This window comes from Natrix helvetica (genome assembly GCF_964273705.1).
Source record: "Natrix helvetica genome assembly, chromosome: 3".
Lineage (NCBI taxonomy): Eukaryota > Metazoa > Chordata > Lepidosauria > Squamata > Natricidae > Natrix > Natrix helvetica.
The window spans coordinates 29,678,100-29,698,805 of NC_138549.1; the positions used below are offsets into that span (position 1 = coordinate 29,678,100).

General features: G+C 38.2%; 1 protein-coding gene across 3 annotated transcripts in view; it reads right to left on the bottom strand.

Moving 5' to 3' along the window:
- The window catches only part of CARS2 (cysteinyl-tRNA synthetase 2, mitochondrial), a 39,193-nt gene that overhangs the window by 15,438 nt on the left and 3,049 nt on the right, over positions 1-20,706 (bottom strand). The window contains exons 1-10 of one of the 3 annotated variants that reach the window (XM_081949487.1): positions 18,849-19,725; positions 17,388-17,438; positions 15,571-15,688; positions 12,250-12,321; positions 11,049-11,154; positions 10,192-10,275; positions 9,182-9,311; positions 4,916-5,049; positions 2,217-2,281; positions 194-260 (exon numbers count right to left, since the gene is read on the bottom strand). In XM_081949487.1, the coding sequence (XP_081805613.1) occupies positions 194-260; positions 2,217-2,281; positions 4,916-5,049; positions 9,182-9,311; positions 10,192-10,275; positions 11,049-11,154; positions 12,250-12,321; positions 15,571-15,688; positions 17,388-17,438; positions 18,849-19,153 (1,132 nt within the window). In that variant the 5' untranslated portion in view covers positions 19,154-19,725. Of the gene's footprint in view, positions 1-193; positions 261-2,216; positions 2,282-4,915; positions 5,050-9,181; positions 9,312-10,191; positions 10,276-11,048; positions 11,155-12,249; positions 12,322-15,570; positions 15,689-17,387; positions 17,439-18,848; positions 19,726-20,706 lie in introns of those variants that run through there. The other 2 variants (XM_081949488.1, XM_081949489.1) reach the window with 2 other exon arrangements.

The window sequence follows — 20,706 nt, forward strand, 5'->3', positions numbered from 1 at the left end:
TACAATTTAAAGTTTAGCTGAAATTAAGAACGAAATAAAATGACCTGAAAATTTAAAATTCTCCCCTGAAAACATTTTAAAACAAAAGTATTTATTTCAGAGGCATGCACATAAAATAAGCCTCTAATTGCAACTTCATCAACAATATATATATATCTTGTAAAGTCATATTTAGTCCAAGAAGTGTTCTTACCTGAGCCGTATTTGGTCCGCAAACAAAACATTCTGAACTGATCGGATGAAAATTCTTTTAGAAAATCCTAAGGAAACAAACAAAAAGAGAGAAGAAAGAGACTCATTCTTCATTCTGTTAAGAGAGTTAGATTATGAAGAATTTGGCGAGGCATGGATGATGGACCCCATTTCAGAATTCAAATGCTTTCCATCACATCCCAACCTCTAAATTAAAAAGTAGCACATTATCAACTTCATGTTCATGCAGGTATGCCAATATTTGTTCTTAGATCTAATGATTTATTCAGGTTTTGAACTGGAACAAATCTGTCCACACCAATTAGCAAAACTGATATTTTTTCATATGTGTGTCCGTGTCCGTGTCCGTGTGTGTTTGTGCCTGGCTGGCTGGCTGGCTGGCTGGCTATCTATATCATCTATCTATCTATCTATCTATCTATCTATCTATCTATCTATCTATCTATCTATCTATCATCTATCTATCTATCTATCATCTATCTATCATCTATCTCTATATCTATCATCTATCTATCTATCTATCTATCTATCTATCTATCTATCATCTATCTATCATCTATCTATCTATCTATCTATCTATCTATCTATCTATCATTTATCTATCCATCTACCTACCTACCTACCTACCTACCTACCTATCTATCTATCTCAGGGGTGTCAAACTCAATTTCATGGATTGCTGGCTGGGCGTGGCCAGCTTGATGCTACTAGATCGGGCCGAAGCGACGTGGATAGACCAAGCCAAAGTGACGCAGGCAGGCCCCTTACATTTTCCAGGACGGCTCCATGGGCCAAATCCGACCACATTGCCGGATCTAACCCACATGCCTTGAGTTTGACACCCATGATATAGACAAAAGCAAAGAAAGACAAATACAAGCACAATGAGAGCTAGGCACACTGCCAGAAAGTGTGTGTGTCATCCCACATTGTAAATAACGCATATACACACTATGTTTCTAACCCCAGGAAAGGCTTCTGGGATTCAGCTGGAAGACTTTTGCCTCCACAACTCTTTCTCCTCTTTTTAAAGTTGCTCTTCCCTTTCTACAATCATCCTTAAACCCCAAATCATAAAATCTGACAAAGCATTTGGGGCTTAAACTGAAAACAAAGCATAGCTCTACTTCTTATGGGTGCAGAGATGTGGAAATGCAAGACAGCAAAAGCCCATCATGATACAGTCACTATGAATGCCCTTTTCCATTCCCATAAGACGGTCTACTCGTCTTTTCAGAAACATTAACATTTTAGAAATGTAAAATACATTAAAGCATCATACAGTTATTCAGTAACCCCAGGATAAAACACACTGAAAATATATATCATATTGGCACATGGTAACTAATTTCATTCTATTATAATCCAAAGTGAAAGGGATACAATTTCCTCAGTGAAAAAGGCCAGCACCGTTTAGTGGCAAGTCACCTGACCAGCGCTATTTTATATATTGGGTCTAATAGGATCGCTCAGAGAATCAAACAGGGAACAAAGCTTATTCTTGGATAAGAGGAACAAGAGATGGATAGTAAGGAAAGTAAGAGGTGTAGAAGGCAGAAAACTGCTGACAAATAATTGCAGATACTGTGGTATATTTTGTATCTTGAATTTGCAAGAAAGGGGACAGGCAGTTACAGCAAACAGAGCAATGTTCTCTTTTTTAAACATACAATTTGACCCTTTGCCTCAGTGGCCTCACGAGAGTAAATGCTGCATAATAATGCATAGGACTATACTGTTCATTTTTAAGGATTCCACCCAACTTTAAAGAACAGAAACTGGAAGCTCTTATTACTCTATCTGCCTTTATATACATTTGTCTTAGATGCCCACCAAATTTGTTCAAGAAGGGATCCCAATTCTCCTGTGTTCAAACTCTCTTCACACTAGCCTCCACAAGCCAATTCCCACCCACCTTTTGCACAGTTCAAATCCTTGCAGGTACAGCTTTGCCCAGAAAAACACTATTAAGAAATAGCTAGACAACGTAGGTTTACTTGTACCTTAATTGTAATGTAGTTTTTTAACGATTTTGACATTTTTGTACTCCCTTTAATATGGAGATGCCCTGGAATGAAAAAGAAAATTGCTGCTTTGTTTTAAAAACAAAAAGTGTTCCAGAATTAGGAAAGACAAAAGAAAATTATTTTTCTTAATAGGAGACAGGAAAACAAAAAATGTGACTGCTTCAACACTCTTATTTAAATACGTAGCCATTGTTTTTATATACCAATAAATAGTAAGAAGAATTCTAAACCTCCCACAGATAAAAATAGATTTTTGGTAATTGACTTAAGGATGTGTTTTATGGTAAAATTTAAGTAAATAAATACTGCCAAATAAAGAGATAATAAAACTTCTCATTTTCTATCAATTCATTAATCACAGGATATATTTAATGGCAAAAAAGTTACTCCTTCAGATAACATTCTATGAAACATTTTGTATATTGTTTAGTCCACTTTCGGAAAAATTACACACTTCCTGAGATAAAAACCAATTCAAATTTATTTTATAGGCTATAGTTCAAGAACTTACAGTTGTCTCAGTATTGTTGGATTTCAACATTTGATAATATGTAGTAGGGTATGTTTTAGCCATCAATACATTTCATAAATATTGTAAAAACAGCTAGAAGATATTAATAACTTTACTTTCATTCTATATTCTGTTACAGAACACTGACCATTTATTTTCTCAAACTAATAATTATAGCCAATTATTAATTCACACCAAGTTATAGAAACTTTGTAGAAATTTTAAAACCCATACAATTTAATGAATATAGCAGCTTCTGTCCTGGTAATGTTTATTTATTTTCATCCCAGTCTATTATTTTTATAAATAACTCAGGGTGGCAAACATACATTAAGATATGCATATTAATTAATTAAATTAAAATTTTATTTACGGTCACAGACCAAAACACAAGTACTACAAAGAGACATAAGAGAATTGATCATAGCATCATAGCAATCAGTCACCAGAAGGTTAACTAAGGAAAGTGATATGCATATTAGTTAAAGACATTAAATATTTAAAAATTACTATATCAATTTAAACCAACATCCAATCTTTTCTCTTGTAAAATTCTGAATCTTTCACCAATTGTAACACTAAAAGGTCTGCTGTTTCCTAAACTACTACAAGAACAGTAAAACAATGTGTAAGAACTACATGCTGAAAAACTCAGAACACTTTAAAAGACTTGGGGGAAATTGGCCATTCAAAATTTAATGTCTGTTAAATATATGTCACTTGTGTGATGTCATTAAGTGATCAAATTACATAAACTGCCCTAGACATTTGGACTGCTGCAGAAGTATTACATTCAAAATCTTAAATTAAACAAATATTTAAAAGAATTACCCTGAGTATGTGTATTCTCAAATGTAGGTATCTTCTTTTTTTTAAAGATAACCAATTTTCCTCTACAAATCTGGATATGCAATGATTTGCGGGCCGACAGATGCATTCAGTATTTTGGAAAATATTATAATGGAAGCTCTCACAAAATGGCTGCCATAGCTTGGTGTTCCTATTCATAAAATGGTTATCAAAGAGGCTATAGCCTATTGCAAAAACCCATCTCCCGCAAGGACAAAGGAATGAGATTGTTTACCCCTACCTCCCCAAGGTGTTTCCTATTATTCAATTTTACCTTTGTATTTTCCCCCTCCCAAATGCAAAGGGCAAGTACCATTTTTATTTTCTGGGACTCAGGCAGCCTGAAGATAGAGTTTATCATTTAACGGCAAGAAACTATATTTATGGAGGACAAAAACAACAATGAAAATATTTGCAGAAATATTACCATTTTTTTTCAGAAATAAGTCCTTCCTTCCTTCCTTCCTTCCTTCCTTCCTTCCTTCCTTCCTTCCTTCCTTCCTTCCTTCCTTCCTTCCTCTGCTCAGAAATCAGAATATGTCTTGTAGTATTTCTATGTAAATATTTCCAAGAATATAATGGCTTGAATCTCAATATTATTTATTTATCAAATTTAGGTACCGCCTATCTCACTTTCTAATATCCATCGTCATAATGTATGTTCGTATCGACTCAGTGATTCCAAGGAATTTTACAGTCCCTCTTGAGCAAAGTGGCCAGCAGTACAAGAGGATGTAGTAGTAATGTCTAAAACGGGGCAAAAGTTTCTTGTATAACAAAATTCCATTCTAGAAAAGTGCTCCTGCTCTGCTTTGAGTAGCTCTTTGTCCTTACGTGTTTTTAAGAAAATCTCCAAATGCCACACGTCTTGAAGGATGTTCAGAGAGAAAGAGGACAGCAAAATCAACTTTTATGAATTTCTATCAGTTCTGGAAATCAGGGTCCAAGTAAACTTTTGTCTTAAATTCTAATGTAAACCATCCAAATGGATGGATGAGCCCTGCACTGTTTATCCTTGGAAAAGTCAGCTAGAGCTACTCCAAGCTATTAAAGTGACTCATGCTATAAAACCTGCCTAAACTTGTATTCCATATGGTAGAACATCACGAGGTATAAGCAACCTCAATAGTTCCAACAAGGAAACATCTTGTATGCCATGAAATAAGCACACTTTATGATAGTCACTGTATATCTTGATTTATTTAATGTGTTCTTCACAAAGTTAACTGTCCTTCATAGCCATGTAATTTCCTGAATCCTGATATTTAAATAAAAGGAATAAAAAATGTAAAAGTTTATTTAAACTAGAACTTACCAGAATGTAGAAAATAATTTCCCCATTGTTCACACTGATGATAAGCCTCGCATTGAGCTATTTCATTTTCATGATGAGGAAATGCCAGATCTATGCCACCAGTATGGATATCCAAATGACCCCCAAACACTAGACTATTAAAATAATAATTGAAACAAACAAATGAACAATGATTAGATTTAAAGAAATGTTAATAAATTAATAAAAATTGATATTCAAACTTCTGCTTAAAATCAATAGAAAATTGGGAGTCACCCTAGGAATTTAATATTCACGTACAATACAATAGCAGAGTTGGAAGGGACCTTGGAGGTCTTCCAGTCCAACCCTGCTTAGCAGGAAACCCTATACCATTTCAGACAAATGGCTATCCAACATCTTCTTAAAGACTTCCAGTGTTGGGGCATTCACAACTTCTGGAGGCAAGCTGTTCCTCTGATTAATTGTTCTGTCAGGACATTTCTCCTCAGTTCTAAGTTGCTTCTCTCCTTGATTAGTTTCCACCCATTGCTTCTTGTTCTACCCTCAAGTGCCTTGGAGAATAGTTTGACTCCCTCTTCTTTGTGGCAACCCCTGAGATATTGGAACACTGCCATTATGTCTCCCCTAGTCCTTCTTTCTATTAAACTAGACATACCCAGTTCCTGCAACCGTTCTTCATGTCTTAGTCTCCAGTCCCCTAATCATCTTTGTTGCTCTTCTCTGCACTCTTTCTAGATTCTCCACATCTTTTCTACATTGTGGTGATCAAAACTGAATGCAGTATTCCAAATGTGGCCTTACCAAGACATTATAAAGTGGTATTAACACTTCACATGATCTTGATTCTATCCCTCTGTTGATGCAGCCTAGAACTGTGTTGGCTTTTTTGGCAGCTGCTGCACACTGCTGGCTCATATTTAAATGGTTGTCCACTAGGACTCCAAGATCCCTTTCACAGTTACTACTGTTGAGCAAGGTATCACCTATACTGTACCTGTGCATTTCGTTTTTGTTGCCTAAATGTTGAATTTCATTTTATTAGATAGTGCCCAATGTTCAAGTTTGTCAAGATCCTTCTGTATCTTTAGCCTATCTTCTGGAGTGTTGGATATTCCTGCCAGCTTGGTGTCATCTGCAAATTTGATGAGTTCCCCATTTATTCCCTCATCCAAATCATTGATGAAGATATTGAAGAGTACTGGCCCCAAAACAGAGCCTTGGGGTACTCCACTGCATACTTCCCTCCCTGAAGATGCAGTTCCATTGAGGACTACATGTTGAGTGCGGTTGGTCAGCCAGTTACAAATCCATCTGGTGGTGATGCTGTCCAACCCACATTCTTCTACTTTATCTAGTAGTAGGTTATGGTCTACCTTATCAAATGCCTTACTAAAGTCCAAGTAAACTATATCGGTGGCATTCCTCTGGTCCACTAATTTTGTCACATTATCAAAGAATGCAATAAGATTAGTCTGGCATGATCTGTTTTTGACAAACCCATGTTGGCTTTTGGCTATTACTTTGTTTGCTTCTAGGTGTTCGCTAATTCGTTGGTTGATTATCTTTTCCAGAATCTTTCCTGGTATTGAGGTCAGGCTGATAGGTGTATAGTTTCCTGGATCTGTGTTTTTCCCTTTTTTGAAGATGGGAATGACATCAGCTCTTTTCCAGTTCTCTGGTAGTTCCCCGGTGCTCCAGGATCTTTGAAAGATATAGTTCAGTGGTTCTGAGATCTCGTTTGCCAGTTCCTTCAGAACTCTGGGGTATAATCCATCCAGTCCTGGTGATTTGAACTCGTCTAGGGTAGACAGGTGCTCACTTACCATTTTCTTCCCTATTTCAAATTGTGTTCCTAATCTGATTTTTGTGGTACTGTTTTTGATAGGTTGGACTGTTTTATCCCTTTGTCTAAAGACAGATGCAAAACATGAGTTAAATAATTCTGCTTTCTCCCTGTTGCTATCATTTCCTCTCTGTTAGTGAGAATTAAGTCCAAAATGGCTGATCCCCTTGTTCCCTTCTCTACTTTTTGGGAAACAAAATTGTCTGCTAGGTTTTTAGGAACCTGTTGGATCTTCCACTTGGTGCAGAGTTTGTTTCCCAGTTGATGTCAGGGTAGTTAAAATCCCCCACTACTATTGTGGTGTGCTTCCTACATACCTTAGCTGACTAGCAAAAAGTTCATCTACTTCCTCTGCTTGGTTGGGTGGCCTGTAATATAGACCTAGGGCAATGTCACCCCCCCCCCCCCCAATCTTTAATATTGACCCAAATGCATTCAAGATAGTTCTCATCATTGTTGTGCTCTATTTCTGTAGAGAGGTAATTATTTCTTATATATAGTGCAACTCCACCTCCTCTTTTATTTGGTCTATTTCTTTTAAATAATTTAAATCCTTCTAGCTGTATGTTACATTTGTCGATTTCATCCCACCAAGTTTCTGTAATGGCAACAATATCGTATCTGCCCTTTTACTTGAATTTCTAATTCGCCCTGTTTATTCCTCATACTCTGTGCATTGGTGTATAGACATTTGAGTCCATTTTGATTGACCCTGTGTTTACTGTCTATATAACCTGTGTTATGCCTGACTGCCCCTATTTTCTTGCCACTTGTATGATTCATGCACATGGTATGGCACTCACTATTAAATGCTTGGTTTTGCTTGACAGCGGGAATGATAATCTTACCCGCACAAACATCTTTGTTACACGCACTGATAACCCTATGAATTTTAGATTGCTGGGGACAGAAATGTTCTGTATCAATTAATTTTCTGTCCCTGCTGTTCAGTTTAAATGTGATTTAAATTTCCAGGAACTGCTCAATTAAATTAATGTGAGGTAATGGATGAAGAGAAAATAGTTCCAATTCAGTTTAATATATTAAAGCCATTTACTTGGATGTTGCAATATGTCCAGACTGTGGTAGATCTGATTTTCTACAACGTTATGTTTAATTCAAAAGTGCCACTGGATAATTACATGTAGCCTCGCTCTTAGCATCTAAATTGTCAAAAGGAAATGCTAGATTGCCTCTAAAGGCCCAGATTGTGCTAAAATGTATGATACAGTAAAGAAATATCTGGCTCACATCAATATTACTTTTACATTAGCATTTTCAACCTTACAGACTTTAATATAGATTTAATTATACTGAATATTAATGGATTGTATATTAAGGTAAAGGTTCTCCTGGCACATATGTGCTAGTCGTTTTTGGCTCTAGGGGTGGTGTTTATCTCCGTTCTAAGCCGAAGAGCCAGCGCTGTTCGAAGATGTCTCCGTGGTCATGTGGCTGGCATGGCTAAATGCCGAAGGCCCATGGAGCGCTGATACCTTCCCACCAAAGTGGTCCCTATTTTTCTACTTGCATTTTTTACGTGCTTTTGAACTGCTAGGATGGCAGAAGCTGGGACAAGTAACAAGAGCTCACCTCGTTACATAGCACTAGGGATTCAAACCACTGAACTGCCAACTTTCAGATCGACAAGTTCAGTGTCTTAGCCACTGCGTCCCTGGATTATATATTACTTATATATTAAACTGAATTGGAACTATTTTCTCTTCATCCATTACCTCACATTAATTTAATTGAACAGTTCCTGGAAAAGCTACGCTTTCTGATGTCTTCTTTACATTGTGAAGGACAAATAACACTTTGGTCCTTATAGACATAATTGCTGTAAGGGATTTTTCTAGACAAAAGGAGACACAGAGCTATTTGCAAAATATACAATTCTGGCTTTATAAGCTGTCTTATTTGAGGCATTTCCTTTCATCAGGCCCAAGGAAATTGACCTGGGAGAGGATCCAGCAAATATCTAAACTGCCTTCCCCCACCACTTTCAACAAATTTGATGGGTTCAGTACAAAGACATAAGGCATATAAAACACGAAATCAATTCTTTACTGAAACACTACTCAACATTCATTTTCATAACCCACAGAAAAGTCTGTCAACACCTTCCCATTCTTTTATTGCAGTCCCCACAATCATCTTACAAGCTTGGCTTCAACACAAGAGACGTATGTCACAATCAATCAACATTCAGGATGACAATGCTATGGACCACAGCAGTTAGTTTAGATTTCAAGCTGCAAAGGAGACAAAAAGCTGTTGGCTTTAGTTAGCCATCGTGCCATTCAGATGAGTCTGTTTCCAAGTGTGCATTTAGAACAGTACCAAACTGCGATTCCTATTAATTTATGTTTTATGTTAATTTATGTATGGTTAGCATGTTCTTGAACAGAAGCAAGAATAGGAAATGAAAAAGAGCTGACCTTGATATTGTAGAGCACTCAATGTGCCAGCCAGGTCTTCCTTTCCCCCAGGGGGAATCCCAGCATATCTCATGAGGTCTGGCTGCCTTCCAGAGAGCAAAATCCTTCTTGTAGCTCTTATCACTAAACCCTGCCAGTAACAAGTAGTGATGATATGATTAAAGAGAAAATTCGGAATTCAATGTTTGAAAGAAATCCATCAGGACTTGTAGTGTAGACGTCATGGCCTCATTTAGCTGAATGACAAGAAGGAATCCCAAATACAGGGAGTTCTCGATTTACAACCATTCATTTAGTGACTGTTCAAAGTTACAATGGCACTGGGGAGGGTGAAAACAGCCTCCCCCAGCCCCTTGGAGGAAATACCAAGCTCAGCTTGGAGGCTAGTAGCCGGGGGGGGGGGGTTGTGCATGCATGCGCCTGTGGGGGGGCGTTGCATTATGGGTGTTGGCACACGCGTGCGCTATTGCGCCCATATGCCCTCGCATTTTTGGCACCCAACAACAAAAAGGTTAGCCATCACTGCTCTAACCACTGAGCTGCCTCGGCTCATAATGAAGCTGGAGTGTAATTTTCATCTTGTGTCCAATTTCGTTCTACTCATTTTATTTATGCAATTTATTTACAACCAAAATTCTTATGGAATCCAACGAGTTCACAGAAATGTTAATTATTTTCATGACACACACTATATGAAACATAGGCCTGATCTCAGTTATGCATCTGCCAAGATAACGATAAAGTTAACTCGTGGGGAAACCTCACGTTATGGAAATAGTTCTACAACTGGTCGAGTCTACAGTTCTAGGAAAGGCTACAGGAAACACGTTTTTTTTAAGGTAGTCAGTCTTTTTATTTTTGCTATATTGCCGCTACTGCTTTACGCTGGGCTGGTTAATGTTAATAGTATTTTATGGCCTTTGCAAACTTTCTAGAATCTTAGTGACGAAATATGTATAGTAAGTAAATAAATAAACTTGTACAAAGGTCAGTAACCGTCAATAACATACCAAATTCCTCTTGGTTCTCAGGATAAATATTCGTTAGCTTTCCGTATCTGCCTCCCCTAGAACGGACATCAAAATAAACATTACCTGTCGGAAATAAACAATTTGATCTTATTATAAAGATGGGGGAAATTGGTATATTACTCAAGGGAATCATTGATCAATGCCTCTACTTTTAGGCAACAATTCAGGCTAGCCCATATTATACAAAAGATGCAAAGCAATGTTCCTGGGTATGTTGTTCCCTGGAGATGATGACATTTCAGTACCAAAGCAGGAAAAATTTCACAGCAGACCCAAGAGACAAGAATACATTAAGGGACAAAACCCACTGAAGCAAAGGCCATGCCAAGGATGCAGATTTCTCAGTCTCCGAAATCAGTGAAGGGATGCATATTCTACAAGCAAAAATTAGAAGCAGTTACTGTTTGTTCAATGGTAAATCTGGTGTTAGGTCAATTTGTTTCTTAAAAATGGTTCACCCATGTTTCTACCCCAATTATTTCCAAAGTCCCTTGCCAGTAAAATAGTAAGCTGCAAGCAAAGAGAAAGAAGGAAAGGGTGGTGGGTGGTAAGGAACGTACAAAGTGATAGAGAAGGCTGCAGGGGACTTGTGGATAAGCCCTCACTTAGCAATTTAGCCTGTTAGCCTACACTGCCTCCTTTGAGACGGTCTTTCAACAAGCCGTGCGTCACAATCTCATCAATAAAAAAGTTAGCACTAATGCACAAATGCAACAGTGTTATTAACACTCACCTTATCTATACATGTGGGCCAGGGATGCCCCAGCCAATTCCAAAGCAACATACTAACAACTGCAAACATATCACAGGACTACCGTAAGATTGGGAAGTCTTACCTTGTGGAGTTGCATAACCATATCCATTAGTAACAAGCTGTTGTATAAAAGAAATTATCTGAGGAACATTTTCAGTTACTCTCATATAGATTGTGGGAGGAAGGACCTATGTAAAAAAAAAGAGAACCATATATTAAGGAGATGATTAATAACTATATATTAAGGAGATGATTAAAGTGATACAAGAGCAACGGACCATCTCTAAAGGAGATCATTAATTAGGAACTGAGTATCTTAAAAGGTTAAATCATGACAACTGGACCAAAGTTTTTTAAAACTGAGACGTTTTGTTACTCATTCAAATAACCTTTTCCATCAAAATGAAAATCTGGGTAGGCAGAGAGTTAGATAGTCATTGGAAAGAATTAACTCTTGTCATATAGACTCAGTTTTAATAAACTTTGGTCCAGTTGCCATGATTTAACCTATTAAGATACAATCTTCATGACTCTGGGAAGCTAACAATAATTAAAACAGCATAAAAACCATGAAAGTGTAGATACAACAATGCACATGTCATCTGTAACTGGGGATGAAATCAAACCCAACAATAGCAAATCAATCTAAATGTTGCAAAGACTTGATGGCACTTCCAGATTTCCAGGCCTGCGATGGTCTGAGCAGTTTGGACTGCAAGGCCTTCTCTTCCAAGCCTATGATTCAACTATTTCCCCCCCCCACACACACACACTATTTCCTCTCTTCTTCCATCTCACCTTCTTCTTATCTTTCCAACTTTCGCATCTGTTCACCTGCTTAGCCCCTTTTCCTTTGTCTGTCTCCCGACATTGCTCCCTCTCTTTTAGCTTTTCCCTCATTTCCCTAACTTAAATGTTCCTTTCTCTGCATCAGCAGACATTGTCTTTCTTTTCAACTCTACCCACTTCTCTGCTTGCCGTCCACTTCATCTGCATTCCACACCCATGCTTCTTCCACTTATTTTGGTTTTTTTCTTTTGTTGCTAAGGTCCTCAGAAACAGATCTCAGCCACAACCTATCTACCGTTGTACCTACAATTTTTTTCTTAAAGGTTTTAAAGTGTTGTTACAAAGCTAAATAAAGAGGGTTCATTAACTGCTATTACAACTAAGGCATCCCATGAGCCAAAAGGAGTTCTCCACCTATTGCTCCTAGCAGCTCTGCGACAAAATAAATTTTATGTTCAACATTAATGCATGTTTATACCTTTAAATGTTTATACCTTTAAGGCAGCCATATCTTGTTTAAAGTCCTCCTCATAAAAACGAGCAAGGGTTTCTGGGGAGATCCCCATCTATAAAAAAAACAGCAAGTGATTAAGTCATGTATCAAGTGCATCAAGAGCTCACAGAGGTTATGAAATCAAGATACAACTAAGAGGTCTCCCCAACTGTTCTTCTAAAAGGTTTAAAAAATACTGGCCTAGAGCAGGGGTGTCCAAACTTGGGAACTTTAAGACTTGTGGACTTCAACTCCCAGAATTCCCCAGCCAGCCATGCTGGCTGGGGAATTCTGGGAGTTGAAGTCCACAAGTCTTAAAGTTCCCAAGTTTGGACACCCCTGGCCTAGAGAATCTCCAAGATCCATTCCAACAGGACTTTTATGATTTAATAATTACTAATTTCGTACATCTATAATCTATGAATTAATACTCTGATTCCTTAACCTTCAGGTGAATTGATGCATAACAGGGCAAAACTTTTTCAACCAAGGTAGCTCAAATGAACTAACTTACAGAAAGCATCCAAAATCCGGAGCCCATAACTCTCACGGAATTGCAATTTGACAAATTTTATAAAACTTTTAATGACATAAAAATGACCGTTAGGTATTTTATGACACAATCCAAAATGTCATAAACGCAAAATTCCTTGTCTGACTGTGCTATACAATTCAACATGGATTATTTGCAAGGCAGAACTTTTCCGTTATGTTAGAAACTCTGCCACTGTTGAAGGCACTCAGTAAGGAAATATCTCTGAAACAATGACCCAACAAGTCACGGGGTTGTCCACTAATACATATATATATATATATGTATTAGTGTTACAACCCCTGGTATGCCTAGTCCCAGTAAGGGTATGGCTAGCTGATGAGAGCTAATTAGCTCGAAATACATCTATACTAGTCTCCCTTTATTTATTTATCAGTACAAATATAACATTATTTATATATATATATATATATATATACACACACATATATATATATATTTGCTCCCCTTTCTGTTTATCGGCTCACTGCAGGAGACCATCCAGGCAGAAAACCATATTTTTAATGTTGCCTTTTTATATTAGCTTAGTGGCTAATACATCTGCCTAATATGTAATACAGCCCAGGTTCGAATCCCAGTAAGGGTATGGCTAGCTGATGAGAGCTAAATAGCTTGAAATAGATCTATACTAGTCTCCCTTTATTTATTTATCAGCACAAATACAATACAAATATAAAAAGGCAACATTAAAAATATGGTTTTCTGCCTGGATGGTCTCCTGCAGTGAGCCGATAGACAGAAAGGGGGAGTAGTGAGTTCCCTCCCATATTTGGGCATACCAGGGGTTGTAACACACATACATACATACATACATACAACCATTTATTCAGCAAGTGTTCAGTGCTGCTGAATGAAGCCATAAATAATGTGACAGGTCCTTGGAGTTCTAGTCATCAGAGGGTCCCCTGGTCATATAATCATTATTTCTGGCATTCTCTACTAGCTTCCTATGAGCAAAGTCAGGAACTTGTGATGACATGAGATCCTAGCTTAATGACCTGCAGTCCTCATTTCACAATAGCAACTGGGATTGCCAGAATTGTCCTTGCTATGTAATGCAGTCATTTCATATCATGCTTTATGAGTGCATCCCTTGGCAACAGAGTTCCTGGTCCCAATTATTGTTGTAACTTAGCATAATTAAAGTAATAATATGAAGTAATTAAAAATGTGCTGATCTATAAATCAGACAAAAAAAAATATTCCCCTGACATTAAGCTTTGACCTCCTCATTCTGCAATTGTAGGAGTTGCTCACTTACTTGGAAGGATTCTCAAAATCATTTGATGGAGCAACTTGACATTGCAAGCTAGGAGAAGGTCATTTCAAGTGAGGATTTTCACTTCAAATTCAAGCCTCATTGCTCACTAAGATCATTATGATGGCTTCTAGTTGATTGGGCTTTCTTTCTGAAGTATTCCTAAAACAATGGAACTGCAAACACCACCACTTTTCAAGTTCATCTCTGGAATTCATTGCTTCAGAAAATAAAATATCCCAGCCACTTAATGCCAAACCTACTATGATAAATGCCCTTGTGTAAGAGACAAATAAATAAATGCATTAACTGTTTACCAAGCAACACTAATTGAATTGTTTCCTAACAGGAAACAGGTAGTCTGTCTTGAATGTTATGGTACTGGGGCATGAAGATTATGTGTGCCTTATAATGGATAAGCAGAGAAATAGTTTGGGGTAGTGCTTGAGACAATCACGCTAGAAACTGGGGGACTGGAAGTTCTAGTCTCACCTTAGGCATAAAGCCAGGCACGAAACTCTGCCTCATGGCATCCCATTCCGTCTCTTAACTGCAATTAAGAGAACCTTCTCCATCATGGTCTCTCTGAACCAAGCAGATTGTTTCATTGGAAAACAACAGATAAATGTAATTTATTATAAATAAATATTAATATTAAATAAAGCAGCTGAGGCTGCTTTTTTACTACAGCACAGGTATCAAATATGCTGCATCACGTTGCCGTCACATGGTATTTCTTCCCTTTGCAGAGCTGAGGTTGACGTGGCCTGCACACGACGCATCCAGCCCACGGGCCGCCCGTTTGACATCCCTGTACTACAATATTGAATATTGTCTGGAAACTGTTTAAAGACATCTCTGTCATCATGATTAAACGCCAAAGGCGCATGGAACACTGCTACCTTCCCACCAAAGGTGGTTCCTATTTTTCTACTTCCATTTTTACATGATTTTGAACTGCTAGGTTGGCAGAAAGTGGGACAAGTAACGGGAGCTCACGCCGTTACTCGGCGCTAGGCACTCAAACCGCCAACCTTTCTGATTGACAAACTCAGTGTCTTAGCTACTGAGTCATCACATCCCTTTGTTGGTTTTCTACCAGGTTCTAAAGTATGACTTTTATCAGAGAGCTTCCTCCTAATTTGATTTGTTATTGCCATATTTGATTCTCTTTCTACTTTTCTACTCTATTTTGTTTCTATTTGGGGTTTGTTTTATGTTGTATTTTTGAATAGTTTTTGATTGCAGTGACCTACCAATATGTTCACTAAATAAACAAATAAATTTCAAGGGTTTCAAGTATTTTCAGCTTATGTAAAAATCAATTCAAACAGATCAATTGTATGTTACTATTTAACTTGGATATGTTGTAAATAGCACAATACAAGAGGAGGACACATTTCAGGACAGATTTTATATACCAAGTAGTAAAACATGTATAAAGTAATACACAATACAAAGTAGATATATATTCTAAAACATGTATAAAGTAGACTGATTTATATGCTTACCTCATTTGCTCTTTTAATTATTTTATCATCTATATCTGTAATCCCCATCACCATCACTACTTCCCTTCCAAATATCTTTGTCATTACTCTTCGAATTATGTCAAATTTTACATAGGAACTAAAATACAAAGAGAAAAATCATGAATGTGTTAGGGTGGGACAGGTTTTATAAAGTCTGATCATCATTTTCAGTTCTCTGAAAATATGTGTGTGTGTGTGTGTTGTATTTGTGCTGATAAATAAATAAAGGGAGACTAGTATAGATCTATTTCAAGCTATTTAGCTCTCATCAGCTAGCCATTCCCTTACTGGGATTTGAACCTGGGCTTTATTACATATTAGGCAGGTGTCTTAGCCACTAAGCCACAGGCTCTCCTCCTTATGCTCCTTGGGCATACCAGGGGTTGTAACACACATACATACATACACACACACACACACACACACATACATATTTGTGTTACAACCCCTGATATGCCAAAATATGGGAGGGAGCTCACTACTCCCCCTTTTTGTCCTTCGGCTCATTACAGAAGACCATACATAGATCTAATATATATATTAGAACAATAGAATCTTATGGTACATTGGAAGATTTACTGTGACATAAAATGTAGTTTTTTTGCAATAAGAAAGCTTCAGGATTCTATACTGCTTTTTAATTAGACATCAAATGTGCAATAAACACACATCTGTCTCTGATAAATGCTTAAAATCATCTACAATTGAAATTAAATAATTATAAAGCCAGGAACTGAGCAAAAAATTTAGCCACTTGACACAAAAATTATTATCCCATGTTCTTAATTTCAGCAGTATGAAGATTTCATTTGGTAGATAAGGGAGGAGACACTTTACCGTTGCTACAGATAACAACTGGGAATCAAGTCAATCAACAGCAAATCCTCCAGATTGTGTAAGATCCCACAACTTTTTTTAACCCCTCCATAACTTTATCTGACGTTTGAACTGTTAAATGTACAGAAAGGAATTCTAGGCAAACAGGCTACAAAATTTAAGAGGCAGTGGCATTTCTATACAAACTTCAACTATTTTTAACTATAGCTATTATTAAATATGATGTTTTTTATTTCTTTACAAAGCAATCACACCTATAAATTCTGAAATAAGTTCCACTATTAACATGCAATAACCAGAATGGTAAACTTTCTTTCAATCAAGGTGATTGCTAAGTGAAAATGCAACTGTGTTATGATCTTATTTCAGCTTTCCTTTGCTTTATAGATGAGCAAAGGTAATGAATGTGTAGAGGGGTGTAAGTGGGTGTTAGAAAAGACAAGGTGCTGTCACAACAAACATAAAAAGGGGCAAGGCTTGGATCATGTGTCATAGACACTACTCTGCAAACCTCCCTGGTCAGATAGATCAGTCATCTATCATGCTATATCTCATCTTCATCCATTTACATGTCTTTGGCAATTCTCTATGAAGTTTCTTGAGATTAGTGAACCTAATGAGACTTTCATTATAAATAAATAAAATATCAGGGTTAACTCAACTCCTGTTTTTTGTTGAAAGAGCTAATCAATGTTAATTTATATAATAAAATGGTCATTTATGGGGAGATCAACAACAAGATAAATATCTAATAAATAAATAATAAACAAATGACAACATTGTCCCACATCTGTAATTTGAGCAGATGTTACAAAAGAAGGTTGTAATGGCATTTGCATGCACCACACAAATGTCAACCTTTTATTATGGAAGACCATTTGCTATGGATGCTGCTGCTAATTATAGTCTATATTTAGAGAAGTTTGTGAGATGCAAATATAAATAAAATTAAAACTCACCAAGCATGCCCAAGGTGTGCATGATCATATACAGTAGGTCCACAGCTGTACCTGCAAATCAAATTACAATGACAAAAATCAGATACAAGTAGAAAAGTTACATCACTGAACAGTTTTTAAAAGTTCAAGATCAGCCACAATGACTGACCCTGGGTGATGACATAATCTGGTTATGGTGATCTTGCTAGGGAAACTTCCCTTAGAAATATATTTTGAGAGTCATATCTTATTGGCCACACTAAACCTGCTAAAAGTTCACCATCTTAATAAGGGCCTAAGTGAACAATGGCAATTTTCCAAAAAAGAGGTTATAAAGGCAGAATAACAACCTGCAATGACTGCAATGGCTTCAAGCCCAGGAGGACTCAAGAATCATCATCTTTGATATGCAAACAATAAGGTACTTCCAGAAAGCCTCAAGAGTTTGGATTTTATTTCTACCCATTTCTTTGCCTAAAGCAGCCTTACATAACATTAAGTCTTCCAACTAATTCCCAATCATGGTAGGTAAAAAGATTAATTATGCAAACTGCACATCACTACAACACCAATTAGATAGTACCACCTAGTCAACCTTAGATGATAAAGTAAAAGATGAGTAAGGGGTTCTTGGATAAAAACAATGACAAATCAAGTAAATGATATTAATATGTCTGTAAAGTGGTCAGGAATTGATCACTTACTTTCAGGCCAACAAATCTGTTAGCACATGTTATTTAATGATATCTTTACATTTTCTGCTTTTCTGTTTCTGCTTTAAATATCAAATATCTGAGCAAAGCTCCAGAAGATCATTAGATGACAGTAGATATGGACATTCAAATTATTTTCTGCCATCTAATTGCAGTCCCTAATTTCCCAGGTCAGATATGGTGCACTTATTCTACCAGAAGCTGGCACATGAATTTTTTTAATCTGTAGCTACTCCTTGGCCTCTGCTAATATTCCAGGTCTTAACCCACCTGCTTGACCATTATCTGACAGGGTTCTTTTTTATTTGGAAGGTAGATACTGTATGCCTATTTCACTGCAAGGTCAATTTCAGCAGGAGGCTACTAAGATCTTGGGAACAAATGAAATTCCAAATTCCACAAGCCAAAACGCTGCCATTTTAGGCTGCAATCCCCAATAAGAGCCGCAATCTATTCTACTTTTTTTTTTTAATAGAAGAGGGAGAAATAAGTTGTTCGGTTTTTTTTTTAATTGACCAATCCAGTTTTGTACTACTGTACTGCTTTTGCTTCCCATTGAGAAGGCCTGTAGTTTTACAAGCCCTGGGTCAAAAAAAAACCTTCAATAGGAGAGGCTTCCCACACCGCCTATCCCCAACATTTACTACATCTCCATCAGCAACAAAATAAGTTTATTTCATTGCTTCTATAAGCTGCAAGATGGGGAGGGGGGAATCTGAAAATTTAACAGTAGCCCAGGACAGATTTGACAATTTTCTAATTATTCTACCAAGTCACCACGTTGGCATTTCCCAGGATAAGGGGCTCTTTGCTTCTGCTCAAGCTGTTGTAGATCTGGATCCCGGTGTCTTGGCCGCTGGGCTTGATCCACTTCGTCCCGACCTCCGGGGTAGCCACAGTGCACCTTCTCCTGCGGGAGCCTTTCCCCAGCGGCTGGCGCTTCCTTGGAGCGGCAGGCGGAGCCCCGATGGCCGCCGAAGTCAACCACTGACGCACGTCCAGCCGCTGCAAAGGAGAAGCGGTGGCGATCAGGCAGCTCCCGCCAGGCCGGGCTAGCAAAGGAGCGCAAAACATGCTCTCGTTGCGGCGGGGAGACACCGCCGCGGCACCGGCTCCTCTTCTATTGCTCGCACCGAAGCCAATCCAGACACGCGCAGCTCGGACGACTGCGAGACCCCGGCGCGTTGTTGTTCCTCCTCCTCCCTCCCTCCCTCCCTCCCTCCTCCCAGCCAGAGGGAGGGGCTTTCTCGGCGCCGCAGCTCCCCAGCAGAAGGAAGCGCCGCACAGCCCACTCCGGCGGTAGGAACAGCCGGCGCCGATTGTTCACCGCTGAGGAGAGCGGTAGCTACAGGCGGAGTCCGGCAGGAAAAGGAGGAGCTTTCGTGCTTCTTTGCCTACGTTAGTAAGGGAGAGGCGGAGAAAGCGGGCGACAACAGCGAAGTGATGGCTTTCACACATTACACGATTCTCCCCCCTAAACTCCCTTTCCAGACTTGCCGGTGACCTTGGAAGTTGCGTGGCTTCCCCTGTGTTAACTCGCGAAAAAGTCCCCCGCGGAGACTTGAAAGTAAAGCTGGTGCACGTTGTCCAGGGAAGGCATCCGATTAACTGCACGGGGCATTGCTTCTGAGTAAGCCTGAATTGCAAGGGGAGGGAGAAACACCGTGTGTGTGTGTATAGGCAAACGGTAAGTGGTTGTAGTTACCTACCACAGATGTAGATATTCGCCCTTTTAAAATCTGAAATATAATGCAAATCTCTACAGCTTTACTCGGAAATAATACTCGCCGATAAATTTCCTGGGTGGAGTCTTGGCAGGAGAAAATCCTGCTTCAGTCCCTATTCAGTTTGGGAGTTACTGGATGATTTTCGGACAGCGTGGCTTTTAAGTGCTACTCAGACTTTTAGCGGGATGAAAATGATTGTTGAATCCCATGTCTGCCACCGTGAGCTTCTTCGAGGAATATGAGAAATAAAGGCTCTGAACAGCAGCTTAAGACTGTGGGTTAAAACAGCAGGAACCCAGAATGCCATGTCATGCCTATTGGACCCTTGCAGTTGATAAGTTAATAACCCGGTTGTTAAGTGAATCTGGTTTCCTCATTGACTTACTTAGAAGGCTGCTAAAGGTGATCACATGACCTTGGGACACAGCACTGGTCATAAATATGAACGTTGCCAAGCATCTGAATTTTGATCACATGATCGTGCAAATACAATACAATACAATACAATAGCAGAGTTGGAAGGGACCTTGGAGGTCTTCTAGTCCAACCCCTTGTAAAAAGCATAACTGAAAAACAGTCATAACTCACTTTTCTCAGTGCCTTTGTAAGTTTAAAGTCACTAAATGACTATTGTAAGTCGAGGACTACCTGTACACATACACACACAAACGTGATGCCTTGCTTGATGTAATTCAGATTGAATCCCAACATATGCATGGTCATAAGTACCATTAAAGTTACTGAGTTACTAATACACCGGAATACACTAGAAGTCTGCTTTAATTTTATTCATATTCTCTAATTTTATTTAGACATGCCAGAATGATTTACAGCTAAAACAATTTATGCATCTGTAAAAATAAAAAAATATTACCAAAAAGAAAATAGCTGTGGTTTGTA